This window comes from Amphiprion ocellaris, chromosome 3 (genome assembly GCF_022539595.1).
Source record: "Amphiprion ocellaris isolate individual 3 ecotype Okinawa chromosome 3, ASM2253959v1, whole genome shotgun sequence".
Lineage (NCBI taxonomy): Eukaryota > Metazoa > Chordata > Actinopteri > Pomacentridae > Amphiprion > Amphiprion ocellaris.
The window spans coordinates 16,506,285-16,525,762 of NC_072768.1; the positions used below are offsets into that span (position 1 = coordinate 16,506,285).

The 19,478-nt window shown below is 39.1% G+C and overlaps 3 protein-coding genes and 1 long non-coding RNA gene across 13 annotated transcripts in view; 2 read left to right on the forward strand and 2 right to left on the reverse strand.

Annotated features, from left to right (window-relative positions):
- Positions 1-9,460, forward strand: part of cald1b (caldesmon 1b) — a 29,134-nt gene extending 19,674 nt beyond the window's left edge. For 2 of the 7 annotated variants that reach the window (XM_055007626.1, XM_055007620.1), the window contains exons 13-17: positions 1,212-1,343; positions 1,428-1,568; positions 3,253-3,324; positions 5,584-5,614; positions 7,546-9,460. In XM_055007626.1, the coding sequence (XP_054863601.1) occupies positions 1,212-1,343; positions 1,428-1,568; positions 3,253-3,324; positions 5,584-5,614; positions 7,546-7,562 (393 nt within the window). In that variant the 3' untranslated portion in view covers positions 7,563-9,460. Of the gene's footprint in view, positions 1-1,211; positions 1,344-1,427; positions 1,569-3,252; positions 3,325-3,412; positions 3,487-5,583; positions 5,615-7,545 lie in introns of all 7 variants that reach the window. The other 5 variants (XR_008600565.1, XR_008600566.1, XM_055007634.1 and 2 more) reach the window with 5 other exon arrangements.
- On the reverse strand, positions 1-14,942 carry LOC129348119 (uncharacterized). The gene is made up of 2 exons (XR_008600569.1): positions 14,107-14,942; positions 1-11,221 (listed from the first exon to the last, which is right to left on the reverse strand). It is a non-coding gene; the product is annotated as an uncharacterized LOC129348119 (long non-coding RNA).
- Positions 10,967-16,410, forward strand: tnnt2d (troponin T2d, cardiac). The gene is made up of 10 exons (XM_023267931.3): positions 10,967-11,054; positions 11,170-11,191; positions 11,307-11,364; positions 11,483-11,599; positions 11,689-11,766; positions 11,859-11,969; positions 12,758-12,870; positions 13,035-13,125; positions 15,427-15,464; positions 16,222-16,410. The coding sequence occupies exons 1-10, from the start codon at positions 10,982-10,984 to the stop codon at positions 16,265-16,267; spliced, it is 747 nt and encodes a 248-aa protein (XP_023123699.2). The 5' UTR covers positions 10,967-10,981; the 3' UTR covers positions 16,268-16,410.
- dnm1l (dynamin 1-like) overlaps positions 15,656-19,478 on the reverse strand; it is a 12,703-nt gene continuing 8,880 nt past the window's right edge. For all 4 annotated transcript variants that reach the window (XM_023267928.3, XM_023267929.3, XM_023267927.3 and 1 more), the window contains 4 exons: positions 18,693-18,863; positions 17,783-17,892; positions 17,506-17,665; positions 15,656-17,100 (listed from right to left, as the gene is read on the reverse strand). In XM_023267928.3, coding sequence (XP_023123696.2) covers positions 17,044-17,100; positions 17,506-17,665; positions 17,783-17,892; positions 18,693-18,863 — 498 coding nt within the window. In that variant the 3' untranslated portion in view covers positions 15,656-17,043. The remainder of the gene's footprint in view (positions 17,101-17,505; positions 17,666-17,782; positions 17,893-18,692; positions 18,864-19,478) is intronic.

Below are 19,478 nucleotides of genomic sequence, written 5' to 3' on the forward strand. Positions count from 1 at the left end.
TGAGGCAAGAACAAAGGTGGATTTTATTTTTTTAAACAGAGGCTAAGGGAGTGCTGGACAGGGTGGAAAACTGATGTCTGGAGTAACTGAACTAAAAGGGGAGGATGGGGGGTGTGAGCAGGTGGAACCGGGCAGCTGGGTCAGTGGAGCTAAACAGGAAAAACAGGGCTAGTCAAGCAAGGCTTTTTGTAATGGAGAACTTTAGCAAAGTGCAAGGCGAGACAACTGACTGCGTGAGCAGAGTTTACTATCTGGCAGGGTGTGGAGTGTGCAGCCAGCTGTTATGGTGGAGATGATCATCAAGTGAGCTGCACCACAGCTGCCCAGAGTTCCATTGATGAGTGATTGGTGATGAACAGCAGCTGGACAGAGCAGCTCTGCTGAGCTGCAGCAGGAAGGTGGAGAGAGGAATAGGAGGAAGGAGAGGGAGAGGGAGGATGAGGAAGGTCAGGTGGAGGCTGAAGCTGGGACAGAGGAGGGAGCCCTGACAAGATAGCTGTTACCGCTGGATATGATTGTGTTAATAGTGTGGTTTGTCCAGAGTTAATTGACATGACAGCTCTGAGATAAAAACTGTTTTTCAGTCAAATAAAAGTCCAGATTGAATACATTACCAATTTCACAGAAATAACAAAATTTACAACAAAATGTCCTCATTTTCAAAATGTAACTAATATGTTTAACTTGTCAGACATGACAATATTAGACTAATAAACGAAACACTAAGTAGAGCTTTGTTGTTGTATCTGGTCAAGGCAAAGTTAACTTTATTTCATATATAGTCGTTTAGCTAAGTGTTTCCATTCACAGCATCATAACATAAATCTGAGCAGCAGGATAAAAGAAAAGCTGCAGTTCTGATAAATATACCATTTAATTTTTAAAACATATTTGGACAGTAAATGATGAAAATCTCCAATAATGTGTTATATTTGATAAACTTAGAAGTTTTAAAGTTTTAAATGCGAGATCTTAAAATTTAGTAGAGATTTTTGTTTTCAATATTTGCCTTTGCAATGTAGAGGAGGATATAAAGTATAAAACTGCATAAAATTTAAATAAATAAAATTCAAGCACCTCATAATTGTACTCAAGTACAGTACCTGAGTAAATGTAAATATACTAAGTTACTTTCCACCACTCATCCTCACTCAGTGCTTTACTCTGTCTGCCCATGTAAAAATGGTTGCATCCATCTTTTCTTTCCACAGGGAAACAAAGATGTAAAATCCCCAAAGTCTCCGATGGCAGATATTCCTAGTGGAGGCACACGTAGCATCAAAAGCATGTGGGAGAAAGGAAACATCGGAAGTCCCTCTGAAAGTCCAGCTCCTCCAAACAAGGTGAGGCAGAATGAGGAGAGAGAGATGGAAGGATGGACAGGTTTGCTGTTGTCACACTGAAAATCTGAAGTGTTTTTCTTCCAGGATTTGGCTGGAATCAAAGGAGGTGTGTCTGGACGAGTCAACAGTTGGATGGCGAAGCCTGCAGAGGTGGAGAAGACATCAGCACCAACACCTGCAGCAGCAGCAGCAGCAGCATCACCAGCAGCAGCAGCAAAGCCAGCAGTAAGGCCTGATAAATCCTTGTCTTGATCACACGCCCACACACTATTGTAAATTAGACACCAGTGTTCTTCAGCAGAGTAATCCCTTGACATTCTGTGCACGCTAATGTGCTCATTTGCACATCGACGTGCCAGTCTTTTGTTGGCTGCAGACTTTAGATCTGATCTCCAAGACCGGACCAGCTGCTTTCTGGAGTCTAGTGACACCACGTGGACACTTTGCTTTACAGCATCTGCAGAAACAGCTCGCAAACCTTCTCTGTATTAGTCTTTACATTGAGTCAAAGTTTTAAAATATATGAATTGATCCCAAACCTGTGGAAAAATCAATGTACAGGAGGACGCTATCAGTTCTCACTGTCGAAGGCAACAGTCCAACCACAAAGCACTGAGCTGCATTTATGTGTCAGGTGGCTGCATGCCAGCATGCCTTCTTGCAGAGCCGTTTCTACGCCCCTCTAAACATCAATCACTTCGGCCTCTGTAGGTATTTTACTGTTATATTACAGCCCATGAATGCTGCAGTACTCTCAGCTTTAGTGTTTGACTCACTTTAGACTTCATATTTTAGTCTTTGTGACTCATCACCTGTCGACCATGTTTTTGGTCTCCTTCAGGGAGGGTAAAAGGTCACATCCATTCACATATGTCACGTACAGGGCCATTATTATCCACCATCGCAGCGCTGACACAACAACCAATGAGCAAGTGTGTACTGAGTGGTTCATATTATATATTATTCCATGGACACACGTTATCACATTAATAAATACATTAGGTCATTTCTAAAGTGTACTTGACGGACAGAGTGTCCTTTTCTTGAATTAGGACACCAGCTGCTAATCCTACCGCGTCGTCTGGAGACATTACACTATTTCCACATGCAGTAGCATTTCTGAATGACGTGTGACATTGTTCTGAAGCAAAATTTATGAGCTATGAGATATCTTTAGTGTCAAACGTCTTGGCCAAAGTAGCAGTTGCAACCTTGCCGTTACTTTTGCAGTAACACTTCCCCCTGATGGGATGAAGCTGTACAGCAGTCTAGAGTGCATGTGTGATCCTTAGTATCACTGTATTTTCTTTCATATGTTTACTCTGTTGTTTCATTTTTTTCCTGCCTTTCTGTCCTCTTTAATTACACTCTTTCTCTTAGCTATCCACATGCAAACTTTTCCTGCTGTTCTTTGTCTCCTCTTCAAACTAGTAAAGGTACCACTTTGCATGTATTTCACTATAACTGCCACAACTGTGATGGAAAATAATTCGGTACATGTACTCAAGAACAATGCTTTATTCTCATATATCCATTTGATGCTACTTCACACTCCAACTCTTCTACAGTTCATTGACATATTGACCTTTTTTACTTCAACGTAACAAGAAACAGGTGATTAGAAATATAACAATTTGGTGGTTCTCAAACACATTTCTAAAAGAAATGTGTACTTGGTGTTCCTTGCCACATTTTAGGTGTTAGCAGGACAGAACAGAAGTTTTGATATTTCATATTTCCTGATAATACTTCAATATTATTTCTGCTGAATACAATTTTGACAATAAACCTTTTACTTATTGTTTATTTTTACACCAGCATGCCTGTGCTTTTACCTAAATAAAACAATATGAATACTTCTTCCACCACTGGCTGAGACTAACAGGGCTGTGGGTCTCATTTGTTTCAGGATGTGAAACCAAGTGACATCGGTAGCAAGCGTGGCATGTGGGAAACCAAGAAGGCCTCTACGCCTGGCAAGGTAACACACACACCTCACATGCCATGGGGCAATGGTATGTTTTGAAAGATTTCTTGTGACGCCATCCCGCTTTTTTTGTTTGATTCAGTTCAAATAGATGGATGAATTCATGGAGGTAATTTGTGGATCTGTGAGAACAACACCGAATGCACGTTTCACCAGGCATGATGTGGTTGATTTGTGATGTTTAAGCACTGATTTTATGCTCTCTCAGTGTGCGTTTCACTGGAGTTGTTCCTCTCTCAGTTCAGTCAGTTTACACACTAAATCATCATTCTGTTCTTTGATTATTTACATGATTTTCTAGTAAGGGACTATATGAAAAGTATTGGGTGGTGTGGCGGCTGCACGGTGGTTTGGTGGTTAGCACCGTCGCCTCACAGCTAGAAGATCACAGCCCCCCCGCTATCCTGCTGAGTGGTGTATAGATAATGAATGGATGGGTGGTGTGGGGCTTAGTATAGGGGGAGAGATATGTGCTTTTCCTTGGGTGTTTTTTCTTGGATGAATCATAGACTGTATATAAGGATGTAAACCCCCTCCCACCTGTGACATCACCAACAGGTTTCCTTGATAGCACTTTCGAAGCTCGGCGTGGTGACTCCTGCCTTCCCCGTCTTGGCAGTGTGTGACTCCTCTGAACTCAATGAGCAACGAGGCGGAGGATTAATGCAGCTGAGAGAAGCCTTTGAGCCATGGACTGTCCTATGATGACACTCATCCATCACTTACAGCAGCCACGCCCTTAACTATGCAGGACTTTAAGCCTTGAGTTAGTTATATGAGTTATATAAATATCCAGTCCTGCTTTAAACATGTTTATTTCTGCAGTAAAGTTAGACATTTTAACATGAGGTTCGATGCCCTTTTGAAGCCAGCCTCAAGTGGCCATTTGAGGAACTGCAGTTTTTGACAGTTACACATTGGTTTTAACTGTCGGTTGCTGCTTGGTTTCAATGGGAACATCACATATTTACACTGTGCTAAAAGCAGCACCAGCCCTGTCTGATCACAAAGGACTATGAGTGGAAGAAATACAAATGCAAATGCTGACCAACAGCCCGACTTTAACTCTTGAACCCAAACAATGATTCTTAGCAAGATGTTTCCTCCCAGACAAAATGTCAAGAGCCCACATAGAGCAGTGGTTTGAGAGAGGATAAAGCGGTGTATAGATATAGGATGAATGGAAAAGAAAGCAACCAAAGCACCTCAGCTAAAAAGTCCTTCACCTTCGGAATGTCCCTAGCTGGGCATTTTCAGAACCTGGCGTTTTCAGCTGTCATATCATGTTTTGGTGCACACAAATTGATTTTTTATAAAGGGAATAAGGAACAGAACCTCACCTCACCCAAATAATTTTCATACAGTCCCTAACTTATCAGTATGTGTCATGTTAGAAGCAGGATATATTTTCAATCTCAAACCTCTGACTGAGCTGCATGAACTGAAAAGGAAATACTGATTTTGATGTGATGAAGGAGATGGTTGCAATAACTGTGGCTTTCTATTGTGTCATTCTTCCACCCTCCCACACATACCCAATAAAAATGACTATATGCTATCTTTAGTTCCTGAACTGACTTTGAGGACATAAATACTATAACTTGGCTCTGAACCATCACTTTTCTGATGTGGTTGTTCATTTCAAACATGGATTATTTTTTATTATACAGAGATGTGAGCTACATGTTATTACAGGACGTTTAAGGTGTACAGCTTTTAGTTACTTACTAAGACAGTAGTTGCACAGTGAAGATATCATGGTTGAGTGCATGTGCTTATGCTTCAGTGTTGTGTTTGATGTATTTTTTTTTAGCTCAGACTGCTTTGAAGGGACTCTTTGATGTATGATTTCACTCAATTATTTAAGAGAGTCATTAACAGTAAGTAGACAACATATCTGATATCTGTGGGAACACCACATAATACTAAACATCCATCTTTCAGGTGCAGAAAAACATGTTCCTGATATTTAGACTTAGATTATTAACCAATAAAACACTCCATCATTTTCACTCCCACTCTCCTTCACTGACAACCTATTCAGAGTTGAGACAATAATTTTTATATGAGTTTCTTTATTAGGATCAACATTAATTTACATGAAGCAGAAGATATTCATCCACCAGAACACACATCCAGACTAGGAATTATTTCTAAAATAAGAGCAGGTTTTGCTTCAGCATCATCAGCTGTTTTCATTAGTTTTTCCATCATCTTTCAATCATTCTCTCATTCATTTCTTCTTGTTTACAGGTGGCAATTGGAAGCAAGTTTGTCACTAATGGTAAGTTTCTGAGGTGACTGTACACAGTGGCTGGATGTGACTATAAGTACAATTACTGAAATACTGTACTTAAATACTATTCTGAGCTATTATATTTTTTGTATTATTATATACAAAATGATGATGGACTTAGTGGCAGAAGTGCAAACCTTGATCAGCTACAACATCAAAATGTGGCGTCGTACATATCAATGCATCAGAAATAGTGGTACAATAGCATAATATAGAATAGCATGATGCTGAAAGCAGCCTTTCTGGTGCATAATTATCATTTTCTATTGATTCTTCAAAAGAATAATCATTTCTTGCCATGGGTTAGAGGACAAGTCTTTCAATAAACAAGCTCTCATGTAGGCTGGTTAATGTGGTGCTACAGCCAGCTGCTAATTAGCGTAGCTTAACGTAAAGACCAGAGGGAAAGAACTTGCCTAGTAGGTGTAACAAACTACACCTACCAGCACCTCCAAAGCTCTTTAACTAACACAATACATGTTAGTTTAATCAGTGTGAAAACCAAAGTACAATAACAACAACATGTGTTCTCACCAGTGTGATATGTTGGACTATTTTTTGGCCAGGTGCACTGACTTCCTGAAGTATCCAGTTCACGGTGACAACCAGACTCCCTTGTAACCCAACCAGCTGCTGATTGTAGCTTCACATTTAACGTCTTATTTACATCTGAAACAGACAGCTGAGGAATGATTCAAAGGGCAAATGACAAAGCACATTTCCCAAAATATCCAGTACACTTTGCTGACGATTATATTGTGGTTAGATCTACTTTTACTCAAGTGAAGGGTCTGAACGCTTCCGCCAACACTAAATGTGTGCATACTACATGTTAAACCGGGGTTTATGTCGATCAGTCCTAGGGGAAGCAGAGTTTAGATGAAGTGCATCTGCCCTTCAAACCATTCTCTGGGCAAGGAGGGGGAGGACTTGACTGATTTATGGCACACTGGAGGCTCATAACTACAACAACCCACCAACCTTCCTTTGTGCCAGAGTAGCTTCTCACTGTAAATCAAATCTGCTGCTGGAGATTTTTGGGCACGGGCTCAGCTCTGTGGCACTGAGGTCTATATTTAAAAACCCCTCACCATGACCTTGTCTCCCAGTATAAAGTAAGTTCCAGACTCCTGGGATGGCTGTCGTGTTTGTGCCGTGCACTGTTCACCCAGTGCCACCTGGACTGGCCAGTGTCTGCGAGCTGTTAGACATACCACAGTGCAGCTGCTTGATTTTCACATTACAACCGAGTGCTGGGGAGGATTACTAACCATTTAAGCAACAAATCGGCCTCGATCACCAGGCTTATTCACTCAGGCCTGAGGATAAAGACCTAACATGTACCTCAACAGTAACAGGGGGCCACTTTAAATGTGTGAAATTACAGCATAAATCATAAAAAAAAGCCATGTCATTGAGTGATGTTGGCACAGTAAAGCTGCCCTCCTTCTTTGCGCTCAAAAGTCACATTTCGTCAGACATGAGGCCGTCGCTGCTTGAGCCAGAGTGTGAACAATAGGAATGGAAAAGCGTTTGTCGAGTGTCAGCTTCAACCCTAAATAGCGATCCTTGTTTGCCGCCTCTCAGTTTCTTCATCAGAAATAGACAGCTGAGGAATGAAGTAAAGGGCAAAGACAAAGTTATAGCTTTCAATCACAAAGAGAAATGTCCTGACTTTGACTGCAGGTTATGTGTCAGCAACAGTAGCAGTGGCTCATATCTACAGACCCATAAACACACATGCATATACATTAGACAGAATATACATTGACAAGTACGGCCATTAAACCTTTGATTAACAGCCCTGGGACTAATCTTGTTCAACACCTAATAAACTATGTTAAGTTATGCACTTTGAACAGTGATGTTAACATTGCAACACTGGCTAATAGATCTTCAATGTGTTTCTTCTCTATTAGCAGGCATCCGACGCTAACTGTTGACATCCCTGTTAAATCAAGTCCTACCTGAGCAAACACAGGGCTCTGCTACTGTTTGTGCATCTGTTCAACTTCACCACACCTGCATTTCGCTTGAGGATCACACCTGAATAAGGAAAAGAGGAGGGTCTTTATCTTCACAGTATGAGTAACTTTACACCACTGCCGACTTAAGATTAGCCAACCTTTGAGATGGTCCCTCAAAAATGAAAAGATATTGATGTGCTTTTAGCATCTTTCACTTGATTTTTGGCTCAAAGATTTTCAAAGAACACCCAGTCGGAGTCTTTTTGGATACTTTGCTTTCAACCCACACCAACATGTTCGTTGTTCTTATAATGTATTTGATGGTAATGCCATATAGCTTTTACGAAGTAATACGCATTTTTGCTTTGTGGTTACTTATACTCACTGCTTTTTGTGATGACAGTCACAGTTTTGAGACCGTAGAAAGTATCCGACCACTCAGCAATACGCTGGGTGATAAGCATGTACATAATTTTGTTTCATGAGGTGGTACCACTTTCTGCTAAGAAGCTCTTCATAAAGGGTTTATAAATAATAAAAAATAACTATTCCAGTGGTTAATGTATCCTGTATTATCGCTTTATAGATCAGTTAGAAGCCATCAATGAGAACAGCTTTTGGAGTAAAGGAACTCCTCTGGCCTGTGTTCATACTTTTGGTACCACTTTTTAATAAGGAATCATTGTGCTCAATGACTTCAGGCTTAATTATTCACCGACTATAGCATGATAGATGAAATAATAAGCACAATACTAAAGTTGCCAGAGGACAGCAGAATAGACCAATTGGTTTTTCACTTCAAGAAGGAAACGTCAACATCTTCTGGATGGATTGCAATGAAAGTTTGTACAAGTATCTACGTTCACCACAAGACACTTAGAAATAATTTAAGTTATTCTATGACTTCCATGTAGTGTCATCACCAGGTCAATATCTAAATGTGTCTAAGACTTTGGTTGAACTGCAAAAACCTGCATAGCTAATGATTTTCCTGTGATGCTTTAGCTTATTGCAAAGGAAATGTCAGCATACCAACAGGCTAAACCAAAATGGAAAACATGTTAATGTCATATCTGCTAAACATCACCATATCTGTGGTCCTGTGTTGCATGACATTAGCATTTAGCTCAAAACACATACACTTATCCCCTTATAAGCTTTGGCCAAAGTCCATTTATCAACATCTAACTAACTTTAACATCTGAGTGGATAATTGAGTCTTTAATGGGGTTTTAGCATTTATAGCTTCAGACATGATGTCTTATTGAGAGATGAGTCCCATTAGTTGCTAAGTTTATAAAGCCTTTATGAAGAGGGTAGTATTACAAGGTGGTACTAAAGAGTCAACCTCAGACCAGAAGATACTATCAGTGGCACATTCTGCTCAGGACTGCAGCCAAAGAACAACAGTGTGCAACATTTCTGTGAAAAACACCTGAGTTTGTTACCTTCTGGCCTTGTATCAGTAAAAAAAAAAATCACATTTTTTTTGTAATATAAACACCATCAAAGTCCATTAATACTTGTTCATGCAATTATCTACTGCAACAAATATCCAGTGACCAAATCTATTCAACAAGCAGGGTTAGGGTTAGTCTGACATCTTCCTTATCTATCTCTCATTTACAAGCCACTCATTTTTTCAGTTCTATTTGCATTGCAGTAACAGTGAAGGTTTTCAATTGCATTTTTCAGTCTGTTTTATCAAAGCCTGTAATTCAGTGTGTCTGTCAGCAGTGCACTTGAGTGGATTCCTGCTAGAATGTATTGTGAGTCTTTCATTATTGTTGTAGTGGTTTGATCTGTTTGAAATTATTGTTTGTACGGCTTCAGCAATAAAAAAAAATTAAAAAACAGAAAAACAGTTCATTCGAGTTCTTTTGGCTTTATTTTTGCTCACTGTGAGGAAATGCTGTCCTTCCTAAGCACCTGTGAATATATGGCGTGTTGAAACCTGAGTGACTGGTGAAAGCCCAAACAAATATATGACATTCTACCATGACAGGAATGTACCTGCAGAATGTGTGTGTGTTTCTGAGACAGCGCTCTCATGTCCAGCTGTCTAACAATAGACTGGTCAGCCATAGGGTGCTGCGGTCACATGAGTAAGAAGGGCTGGTCTATGTATCCTTGATGCTCAACCTGTTGGTGAAGTTCAAGGGGCTGAAGTCTGTCGCTCGTCTCTGAGCTCCCTCTGTCTTGGTTGCAGGTAAGGACACTCTTATGTGGGTAAATTTTAAAAAAATGTATTAAAGTCTTGCTTAGCTGTAAATCTTAAAACTGAATTACTGTCTGAAAAATATTTCCTGAGTTTTCAATTCATTTATTAGCATCTAGATTTGGAGCTCACTGACAGAGATTATTTTTTAAAGTCACTTTCAACATCTAAGGGAAGTGTTTCCCTAAATACTGCTTCAATTTTTATGCTGTTTAATCAGATGTGACTGAATCGCTTCCACAACAACTCAATCAAGATTTGAGATTCATTTCTTTTTACTAGTGGTGCTAGTATTAAGGGACAAACAGGTTCTTACAGCTTCCTAAAGTAGATATATGTACTGATAATATTTCATTATAGCATTATAATATATTATAAATACACTACAAAATCTATAAAATACCATTAAAAATATAATTAAGTAACAACCAGACATGGATAACAATTAAATCTATTCTCAAGTCCTGTACTTCACTGCAAGTTTGAGGCTTTTTGAAGTGCATAAATATGTGTTATTTTGCAGTCTTAACTAAATCTCAACAGAAAACATGCTTTTTATTGTGCATAGATTACCTCACAGCAACAAGAACTAAGAGTCTTGCTGTGCAGGTTAGAGATTACATGCTAGATATTAGTTTATTTTTTAAAAGAATTATACTTTTTCACAGTCTGCATCAAATCTTTCACACACTAACAGGAGAACTTCCATCAAAATGACAAACTTTATTTTTGATTCTGAAAGCATACAAACACATTTTGGACCACTGCCTGTAGGTATCAGGTATTTTCCAGTCATTATTTGGTAGCTGTTGCCACGTCAGTGACCGGCATCAGATATTTGGTGAAGTGCTGACACTCATTGTCAACTGTGTGAACTGTTGCCATGTCACGCTCTGCTATGCTGTTTGATGATCAGCAACATTTGCCAGAGTAAATATAGGCTAATGGGGATCCATTTTACACAGCTCATCTCGAACAAAATGTCTGACACAGAAGAAGTCGTCGAGGAGGAAGTTCAGTACGTGATCATTTTTATTCATTTGCTAAAATAACTATTATTTTTAAATCAAAATTGTATATTAATTCAAACATATTCTTTCAATGTTTTTCTTTTTTGCTCTTCTGAAGGGAGGGAGAAGGTAAGAAAACTGCATTGTCCCAGATTTTTATATGCCTAATTTAATTTCCAAACATTGTACTAATCATGCATGTTCCTGGTCATCAGCACAAGAGGAGGTAACAGGTGAGAAAAATACCCCTAAATGCTTTGCAGCTTACTACTCACCTCTTGAATAAAGGCTTCCTTCACTTTTAAATTGAGAAGTGATTTTAAAGTGTTATTTTTGCCCTTGTTCCAGACGAGTCAAAGCCGAAGCCCAAGTAGGTGTCCTGGCTCTTCTTTAGTAAAACCTTTAAAACACCCAACAAGACAGATTATATTTACACTAACTTTCATTTATATCAATTTATATTGATAAACTGTTCACATCTGCAGGTTCATGACAAATATCACAGCCCCAAAGATCCCTGATGGTGAAAAAGTGGACTTTGATGTGAGTCAGCCTTATTAAATACCTCCTTCTTGATAGAAGCATACATTTGGATCTGATTGGACAAACAACGGACAGCTTTCTAACCATGTCTGACCCTGATTTGCTCCTCTGATGGCAGGACATCCACAGGAAGCGTCAGGAGAAGGACCTGTCTGAGCTGCAGTCTCTGATCGAGGCTCACTTCATCCAGAGGAAGAAGGAGGAGGAGGAGCTCATCGCCCTCGTTAACAGAATTGTGAGAGTAACAGGAACCAGTGAGTCCTTGTCTGGTTGTCAAAATTCACTTTGGCTACAGGTGTGTTTCTGTGTTTGAACTGTGTTTAGGAGAAGCGTCGTGCTGAGAGAGCTGAGCAGCAGAGGGTCAGGGCAGAGAGGGAGAAGGAGAGGCAGGCCAGGCTTGCGGTACGATCCTTATGCTACAGTTTAGAACACCAGACAACATGAAGACAGTAATATTTGTTCCTCTAAATGATTCATCATCATACTGCATACAGGAGGAGAAGGAGCGTAAGGAGCAGGAGGAGCAGCGTAAGAAGCATGATGAGGACGCCAAGAAGAAGAAGGCTCTTTCAAACATGACCCAGCAGTACAGTGCTGGACAGAAGGTCGTTCAACTTCTTGTGGCTTTATGTGTCAGATATAATGACCAAACAGCAATCAAAAGTAGCTCTGACCTAACTCAGTAAGCATGGTTTCTTGGTTAAAAGAACAATGTAGAAGAGTTACAGGGTCACCAATGAGATCGCTCCACTCATTTAGTTCAAGTTTGAATTAGAACTGGTGATTATATTGAAAAATTAAACGTGGCCTACTACCGTGTTCCCAAAAATGTCTGCACACCACACAAATCTCTCTCTCTCTACATATGTGTGTGTGTGTATATATATATAGGGCTACTTTTACTTTACTTGAGTTTTTATATTAACCTAAATACAACTGACAGCTTTAGAATCTTGTCATTTTTGCAGATTAAATTACTTTGAAAAGTATGAAGAAGTTCCATCCTCTTCTGCAACAACAACATGATAATGCTGCTTATACATGTTTTAAACACATCAGTAAAACGTAATATAGTGATAAAAAGCAATATAAAATACCAGGGACGATTTTTTTGCATTTTGGATACTATTACTGATCATTTTGCTGAAAACGTTGAATTCAAGATGTTTACATTCCTACATTGCTGTAGGAAACTTTAACTTAAGCAGAGGATCTGAATACTTTTTTATATGTTACATCATTACACTAACAGGGTAACGATGAATAATAGTAATAATTTTCTTTCATTTATTTTATCATTCATTTGTATGACAAACTAATTAAAAAAAAAACATATCTCCTTTGGTGTTACATTCAGACTGAATTCTGCTTATTCTATACTTGACTGATGCAGAGTGAGAGCAGAAGAGGAGGCAAGAAACAAACTGAGAGGGAGAAGAAGAAGAAGATTCTGGCTGAACGCAGGAAGCCTCTCAACATCGATCATCTGAATGAGGATAAACTCAAGTATGACAGAGCTGTGCAGGACTTCTAATGTCTCCAGATGTTCACCACTGTATTGTAACAAATGGCTCATATTAACACAGGAATGAATTTAAACAAAGTTAGGAATTTTGATAAGACATTTTTGGCATTACATTGCTCTCAATAAGACTTGTGCTTGTGTTTAGGGAGAAGGCCAATGAAATGTGGCAGTGGCTGATGGGGCTGGAGGCTGAGAAGTTTGATCTCAGTGAGAAACTCAAAAGACAGAAGTATGATGTAAGTTGTCCAATGCAGTTTGGGAACTCATCTTTTTAATACATTCTGCCTCTAATGTCAAAATGAGAGGAAGATGTTCCTCATTTATGACAGAAAGCCAGAGCACCTGACAAATCTGAAGATCTGCTGATAGAATAAGGCATCAGTTTTGTATTTTAGCATGCTCTAGTCCAGGGGTCACCAACCTTTTTGAACCTGAGAGCAACTTCAAGGGTACTGAGTAGTACGAAAGGCACCTTGTTTGATACAAACTTCCTCAATAGCAAACTTGCACCATCATCTTTAAACAATAATAATAATAATAATAATGAAAATAATATGTAAAAAGACTGTCTGATCACATTTATGTTAATTATTCCTTACAATAATTATTAACAACGATTTCCACAACAATGACGGTAGGAAACACACACACATACACACACACACACACACACACACACACACACACACACACACGTATATGGAAATCTGTTCCAATATTTAAAAGTCAGAGGTATCCAATCTCTGAAACTTCTGTAAATATCTTTCTTAGCAGTTTTGTATGAATCAGCATATTGGCAGCATTGTGTTCAAAATCACACCAGTTACATTTCTGTGCAAATTATCACTTCTAACATTTTTAGGAAATCATTAACTGTCATCAAATCATGCTTCATTTGTGCAAACCACTACCTTTGTAACATTTTTGAACAATTCATGAACTCTGTCATGTTTGTACAAATTATCAGTTATGGAAGAAAAAAAAAACTCTCACATTTTGAAATGAATCCTATCACATTAGTACTAATCACCAGCATTTTTCACCAGCATTGCAACATTTTTAACAGATCATAACAACAAATCATTACATGTTTTCAACTAATTATTTTTCACATTTTTGTGTAATGGCACGGTGTTTTGAATGACAGCATGTTACCTCTTTGTCTGTAAATGTGTGTTAGTGGGAAGCCTGGCATTGCAGAGCTTATCATGTCTTACCTTTACCTTGTAGCTCACAGTTCAGATGGTTCAGTTTCCCAGTGATTTCCGTTAAAAATGCAAGGGCAAGAATACACTCAGTGTCCTCAAGCAGCGAGCTGTCTTCCCCTTTGGATTGCATCAACTGTTTGATTTCGGCCAACAGTGACAAAAAACGCTGTAAAACTGTTCCCCTGCTGATCCATGGGGTTTCTGTGTGTAGTAACAGGTCTCCATGTTCAGCTGACAGCTCCTCCAGCAGCACCTTCAATGTCCTGGTTGTTTGGCTTTGGAGCCATTTATGATCTTCACGACACGAGTAATCACATGATCAAATCCGGCCACTTTTGTACATACATATGTCCTGCTGGTGAATGATGCAGTGGTAATGTAGGAATGTTGGGAAGTCTGGATCACCTCTGCATCGTACAATGAAGCCTGCATGGCGACCCGTCATGGAGGAGCCCCATCCGTCGTCAGTGAAACAAGCTTTTCTAATGGTACATTTTTCTCCACGAAGAAACTTTTTGCCACGTAATAGATGTCAAAGCTGCCTTTAAGTCCCGGGCTTTTCCTGTCCGCAGTGCGCATACAGTCTATGTGCGCTAGCAGGTGGCTAGTTAGCATGGAAGCTATGTAGCGGCTAAGTAGCATCTCTCCACATTGTGCCGCTTTGCCGACGCAATAGTCGCCCCGCAAATAGGACACATACATTTATCTTTCACTGTCGTGAAAAAGAACTCTTCCTCCCAGTCATCGTGAAAATAGTGTTTTCTCTTTCACTTTTCTGCCATGTTTTGGAGGTAAAAAAGACCATCTAGCTTCCCAAAGTGTCTGCGCCCGGATGCTGCAGCATAGTGACGTGATGATTTGACATGCGCAGTGAACTTTGACTCAGACAAGGTCAAAGTGCATTTACACCCAAGACATTTTTGTTTAAAAAAAAAATTACAATAAATATTGTAATTTAAAATCTGCATTGATGTAAGTATTTCTGATTTAAAAAGAACAGCAACTATAATTTTTTATAAGGAATTTCATGGTGACTAGTGTTATTTTTAGAACATGTGTGGTGGGCAACTCACATGGTCTCTGCGGGCAACCAGGCGCCCGCGGGCACCATGTTGGCTACCCCTGCTCTAGTCTTTCATACAGTATTTGTTCCATAGTACAGACACTGCCATCAAGAGGTCTAATCTGTGATATCAGTGAGAACTACATAAGATCATCATCTAAGTTGGTGTCCAGAAGTTCGAGATAAATTAAGATGTTCTGGTTCTCAGATTCCTGTTAGGTATCCTGTGTTGTTTTAAGTGCTCTGAGAAATTTGTTTCATTGCAGATCAACCAGCTTCTGGCTCGAGTCCAGGACCACCAAAGGTAGGCATACGTCCCCATGAGTAGATTTCCTCTAAATTACCACGGCCATCTCTATTACAATTACGTTTTAATATGGTTCAACATCTTGTCTACAAGTTCACTCAACCAAAAGTTCCTAGTGTGTCCTTTCACACTCCATACCTTTTCACATTTACCCATTGTCATAGTCATTAAATAAATCAGTGACAACACAGAGTGAAATTGTTTATTTAAATACATTCTCTTAATGCTAAAACAAACTGTAAATGAGCCACAGCCCTCTCGGTTCAGCTGTTCTCTACCTCCATCTTAATCATTAAATGCTCTTGTAAAATTTGCAGTGTATGTCCGCACCTAAGCCGTTGTACACGGTAATTTTGTACGTTATAAAGAGTGAATTGGAACATGAGTGATAAATTGCGATCTAAAATGTTTGCACAGCATTAACAAAACAACATGCTGCAAAAATGCATTAGACTTATCTGTGGGAATGAACAAGATTCTTGATTCTTGTAATTCGAACTTCAACCTTATTGATAATAATGACATTAAGTCTAAGAAGAGGAAACATAGCATAAGCCCCAAATCTTTGGAGTGAACTCTTAGCACTTAAAAGTTATTGGTTTGATTACTTCTAGATCATCTTGCCTCAAATGCTTTTAATCAGTACAGTACAAGCCAAAGTGCACCCTGTTGGTTGAATTGCTAATTGCTGCTCCTGAATGACGTCCATTTGACCTAAACTCACTGTTTGCTGTGCTTTTCCTGAACTCTTTAGCGCCAAAGGTCGTGGCAAGGGCAAGATGGGCGGCCGGCTGAGGTAAATCTGCTGCTGGACTGGGTTGAAGGGAATCGTGACACCAGTGAAGGCCCCACTTGTCTATCATGCATGTATTCATTCTTCTGTTGTGTTGGGTTACATGTCAATTATCATGATATCAAAACAATAAATAAGTCATTACACCCACTCTGTTGCCTTTCTGCAAACTATCTGTGTAAATCTGCCCAACAAACAATACAATAACTCCTTTATACAAAAATTCAAGCTGAACAGCAACACCTGTCTGGTTTAGCACTGTCTTGTGTCTATATAAAAATAATACTATATTAATGGTAAACCAAAAATATGTAAAAATGGCTATTTTACAATAAAAAGATCTAAATTAACTGCATTTCTTTGGAAAAATTAGCAGCAGACATTATTGTTGCCATCATCTAATGAAGAGACAATCTACATGATGTAACAGGGTTCATCATTTCTACTTTTAATTCGGATCTACAATAAGAGCAGACATTCCTCAGCAAAGGCTCCACATAGTGGTGATGCATAACATTATCTGTATATTTACTGTTTTAATTACATTAAGAAAAATATTATATGACAGGAGCATGTGTGACACTGATGGTAAGGACTGAAATATACTGTCCATCATCAAATCCAAGTCTTTGCTGTACATTAAAACTACGTTTCGATATACACATATCGACACCAGTGCATTTTCAGGTTGTTTGTCTCGGCAGAGGAGGGGGGCTTGGGGCTTGGATGGTTCAAGAGGAGGACAATCCAAGAGGGACGAGGAAAACTGAAGAGAGACCACCCTCACCACAGGTGGGTTTCTCTGATCTCTGCTATCACTTGGCTGGCTTTCTGCAGCGCCTAAACACAGGGGATGAAAGGGAATTCAGTAACTGTTACTTTTGCACCCTAAGCAAACTACTTTGTGTAGAATAATTTCTACACAGAATGTTCAACATTTGAGACAACTTCCTGGTATTTAGAACACAGGAGTGATGGTTGCTGGAAATGGGCCTCTGTACTTCTATGTAGATACTCCATTAAAAATCAGCCATTTCCAGCTAGAATAGTCATTTACCACATTAACAATGTCTAGACTGTATTTGTGATTCATTTAATGTTATCTTCATTGAACAAATACTGCTTTTCTTTCAAAAATAAGGACATTTCTAAGTTACCCCATTATTATTATTGTCAAAGGACTCTGTGTAATTGATAGTGACTCTTTGTTTTAGTGTTTGTTCTGATCCATAGTGAATCTGTCACCTTGAGCATGTCAGCAGCTTCGTTGCGTCTCTGAGCCATGTCCTCGGACTCTGTCAGTAGGTCATTCAGCAGAACTGTCTTGTATAACTGACCCACCAGCTCACTCTGCAGGGAGTCCTTCACGTGGTTCACCAGGAAATGCATCACTGCTTTCGGTACACTGAGTCCAAACAACAAAAAATTGAGGAAGCTCAAGTAAAGCACATAAAAAAGGAGCAATGCCAGTATTTGCATCTTGGCAGATAAATGAAAAAATAACGGGGCTGATAACGTTTACCTGTCTTGGATGTTTTTTCGAACAATAAGGAAATATGACTTGATGAGTCTCTCAATGACCTCACAGTCCCTCTGCTCCCGAGCAGACAACTTCCTGGACACCGGAACAGGCTGGCAATGAAAAGGAATCAAATGTGCTTGTTAATGCACATGTTAGGATAAGACAGAAGAAATTAAGATACAGACATGGGCAAAAATCTCGATAAAAGCATTCACTGCAATAGTGGATTTACAGTACGTTTACAGCATTGGTAAAAAGGTGTTTAGAATTTATGGTGTCATAACATATAACAGCACAAAAAAACATCCAACACATACAAATAAAAAAGATAAAATAGGTTGCTCAAAGGGGACCCAGGAAGAGTCCACATTTTAGCTCTATTTTGTCAAGTTAATCTTCATAATCAATAGAGTGGTGGGGTCTTATTATATATTTATATTAGTTAGGTTAAGTTAGCCTTAATATATATATTATAGTCAAGCAAAGCAGTATTTCATAAAACTTTTGTAGGATTTTAATCCCTAATATTTAAATTCCTCAGGTTAAAATGACACTATCAATATCACTACACAGTCTTGAATCCTTTATTTACACTTGTTAGTTTATTATCTAACATTGTATTGCCAATCATAATCCATTTTACTGTCGCTCCAACGGCTGTTGTCTTGAAGGTGCTGTGCACGCTTAAGATCTTATTTGTCTACATTTTTTTTTCAAAAGGTGCCATCCATATATAGTTATTGTTATTGTTATTATTATTATTATTATTATTATTATTATTATTACAACATGGGATGTAAGAGGAGCCCCGGCAGCTTACCCAAAATCTTTCTCTAAAACTCTTACTATTGTTGAAGATCAGCAGCTAAGCTTTAAAATTCATGCATATCGACAAATGCAAAGTACCCACCACATCCAACAGGTTGACAGCGTGGCCCTTCTGGGGGCTTGCAGGGGCCTGCAGCATGGCTCTGTCACCAGCTACACTTTCTTCTCCCCTCCTCAACATGCCTCTCCAGCCGCCTGTTGCGTTGTCTACCTGCTCACCGACAGGAACGCTCTGAGGGCCGCTGGCTGCTGCCTACAGGGAGGAGAGAGACGGGGGTGAGGATCTGTCAGGGGTAAATGCTCAAACACCTGCAAGGTCTGTAAATGTTTCATGTGCAGAGAAAGTAAGGAAAAGAGGTTAAAATCAAGAAGGTTAATCAAATCTGCCTGCATTCATAAGACATGTTATGATTTCACAGTAGTGTTAAATAGCAGAATGCCAAGGCCTTCTTTGAATTCAGTGCAAAGAAGTTCATCCAGAGCAGTGACTGGTGGAAAACACAGATGAGCAGCATGCAAAAATGACATAACCCAGGCTTAGGTGTGGGTGACATGATGGTGTTCATCATGACACAATAGAGATCTCTCAAAATGACAGATACTTTTTGCTTTGGAAATTTGATAGAATGCTGACAGTGATTGTTAATGTTATTGAATTGGTCAGATTGGCCTAAAACATAAGTCCTTTTGTGTATTTTTGATCAGAGTTTTCATACTGTTGTTATTAAATTATATCTTCTGTTTCAGAAGATTTTATCTATATCACCCACCCTGCAAAGGCTGGTAAAGGTTTTTTCTTTTTTTTTTTTTTTTAATTTCTGCTTTTTAAAACAACAACGACAAAAAAAAAAGGGTTGAATGTGGAGTT

What these genes read in the sequence shown, in the direction of transcription:
- tnnt2d (XM_023267931.3), top strand. Translation starts at nt 10,982, where the DNA reads ATGCCTAATTTAATTTCCAAACATTGTACTAATCATGCATGTTCCTGG. An exon ending in CTGAATGAGGATAAACTCAA is followed by an intron (nt 12,871 to 13,034) that starts GTATGACAGAGC and finishes GCTTGTGTTTAG; the next exon opens with GGAGAAGGCCAATGAAATGT. An exon ending in CGAGTCCAGGACCACCAAAG is followed by an intron (nt 15,465 to 16,221) that starts GTAGGCATACGT and finishes TGAACTCTTTAG; the next exon opens with CGCCAAAGGTCGTGGCAAGG.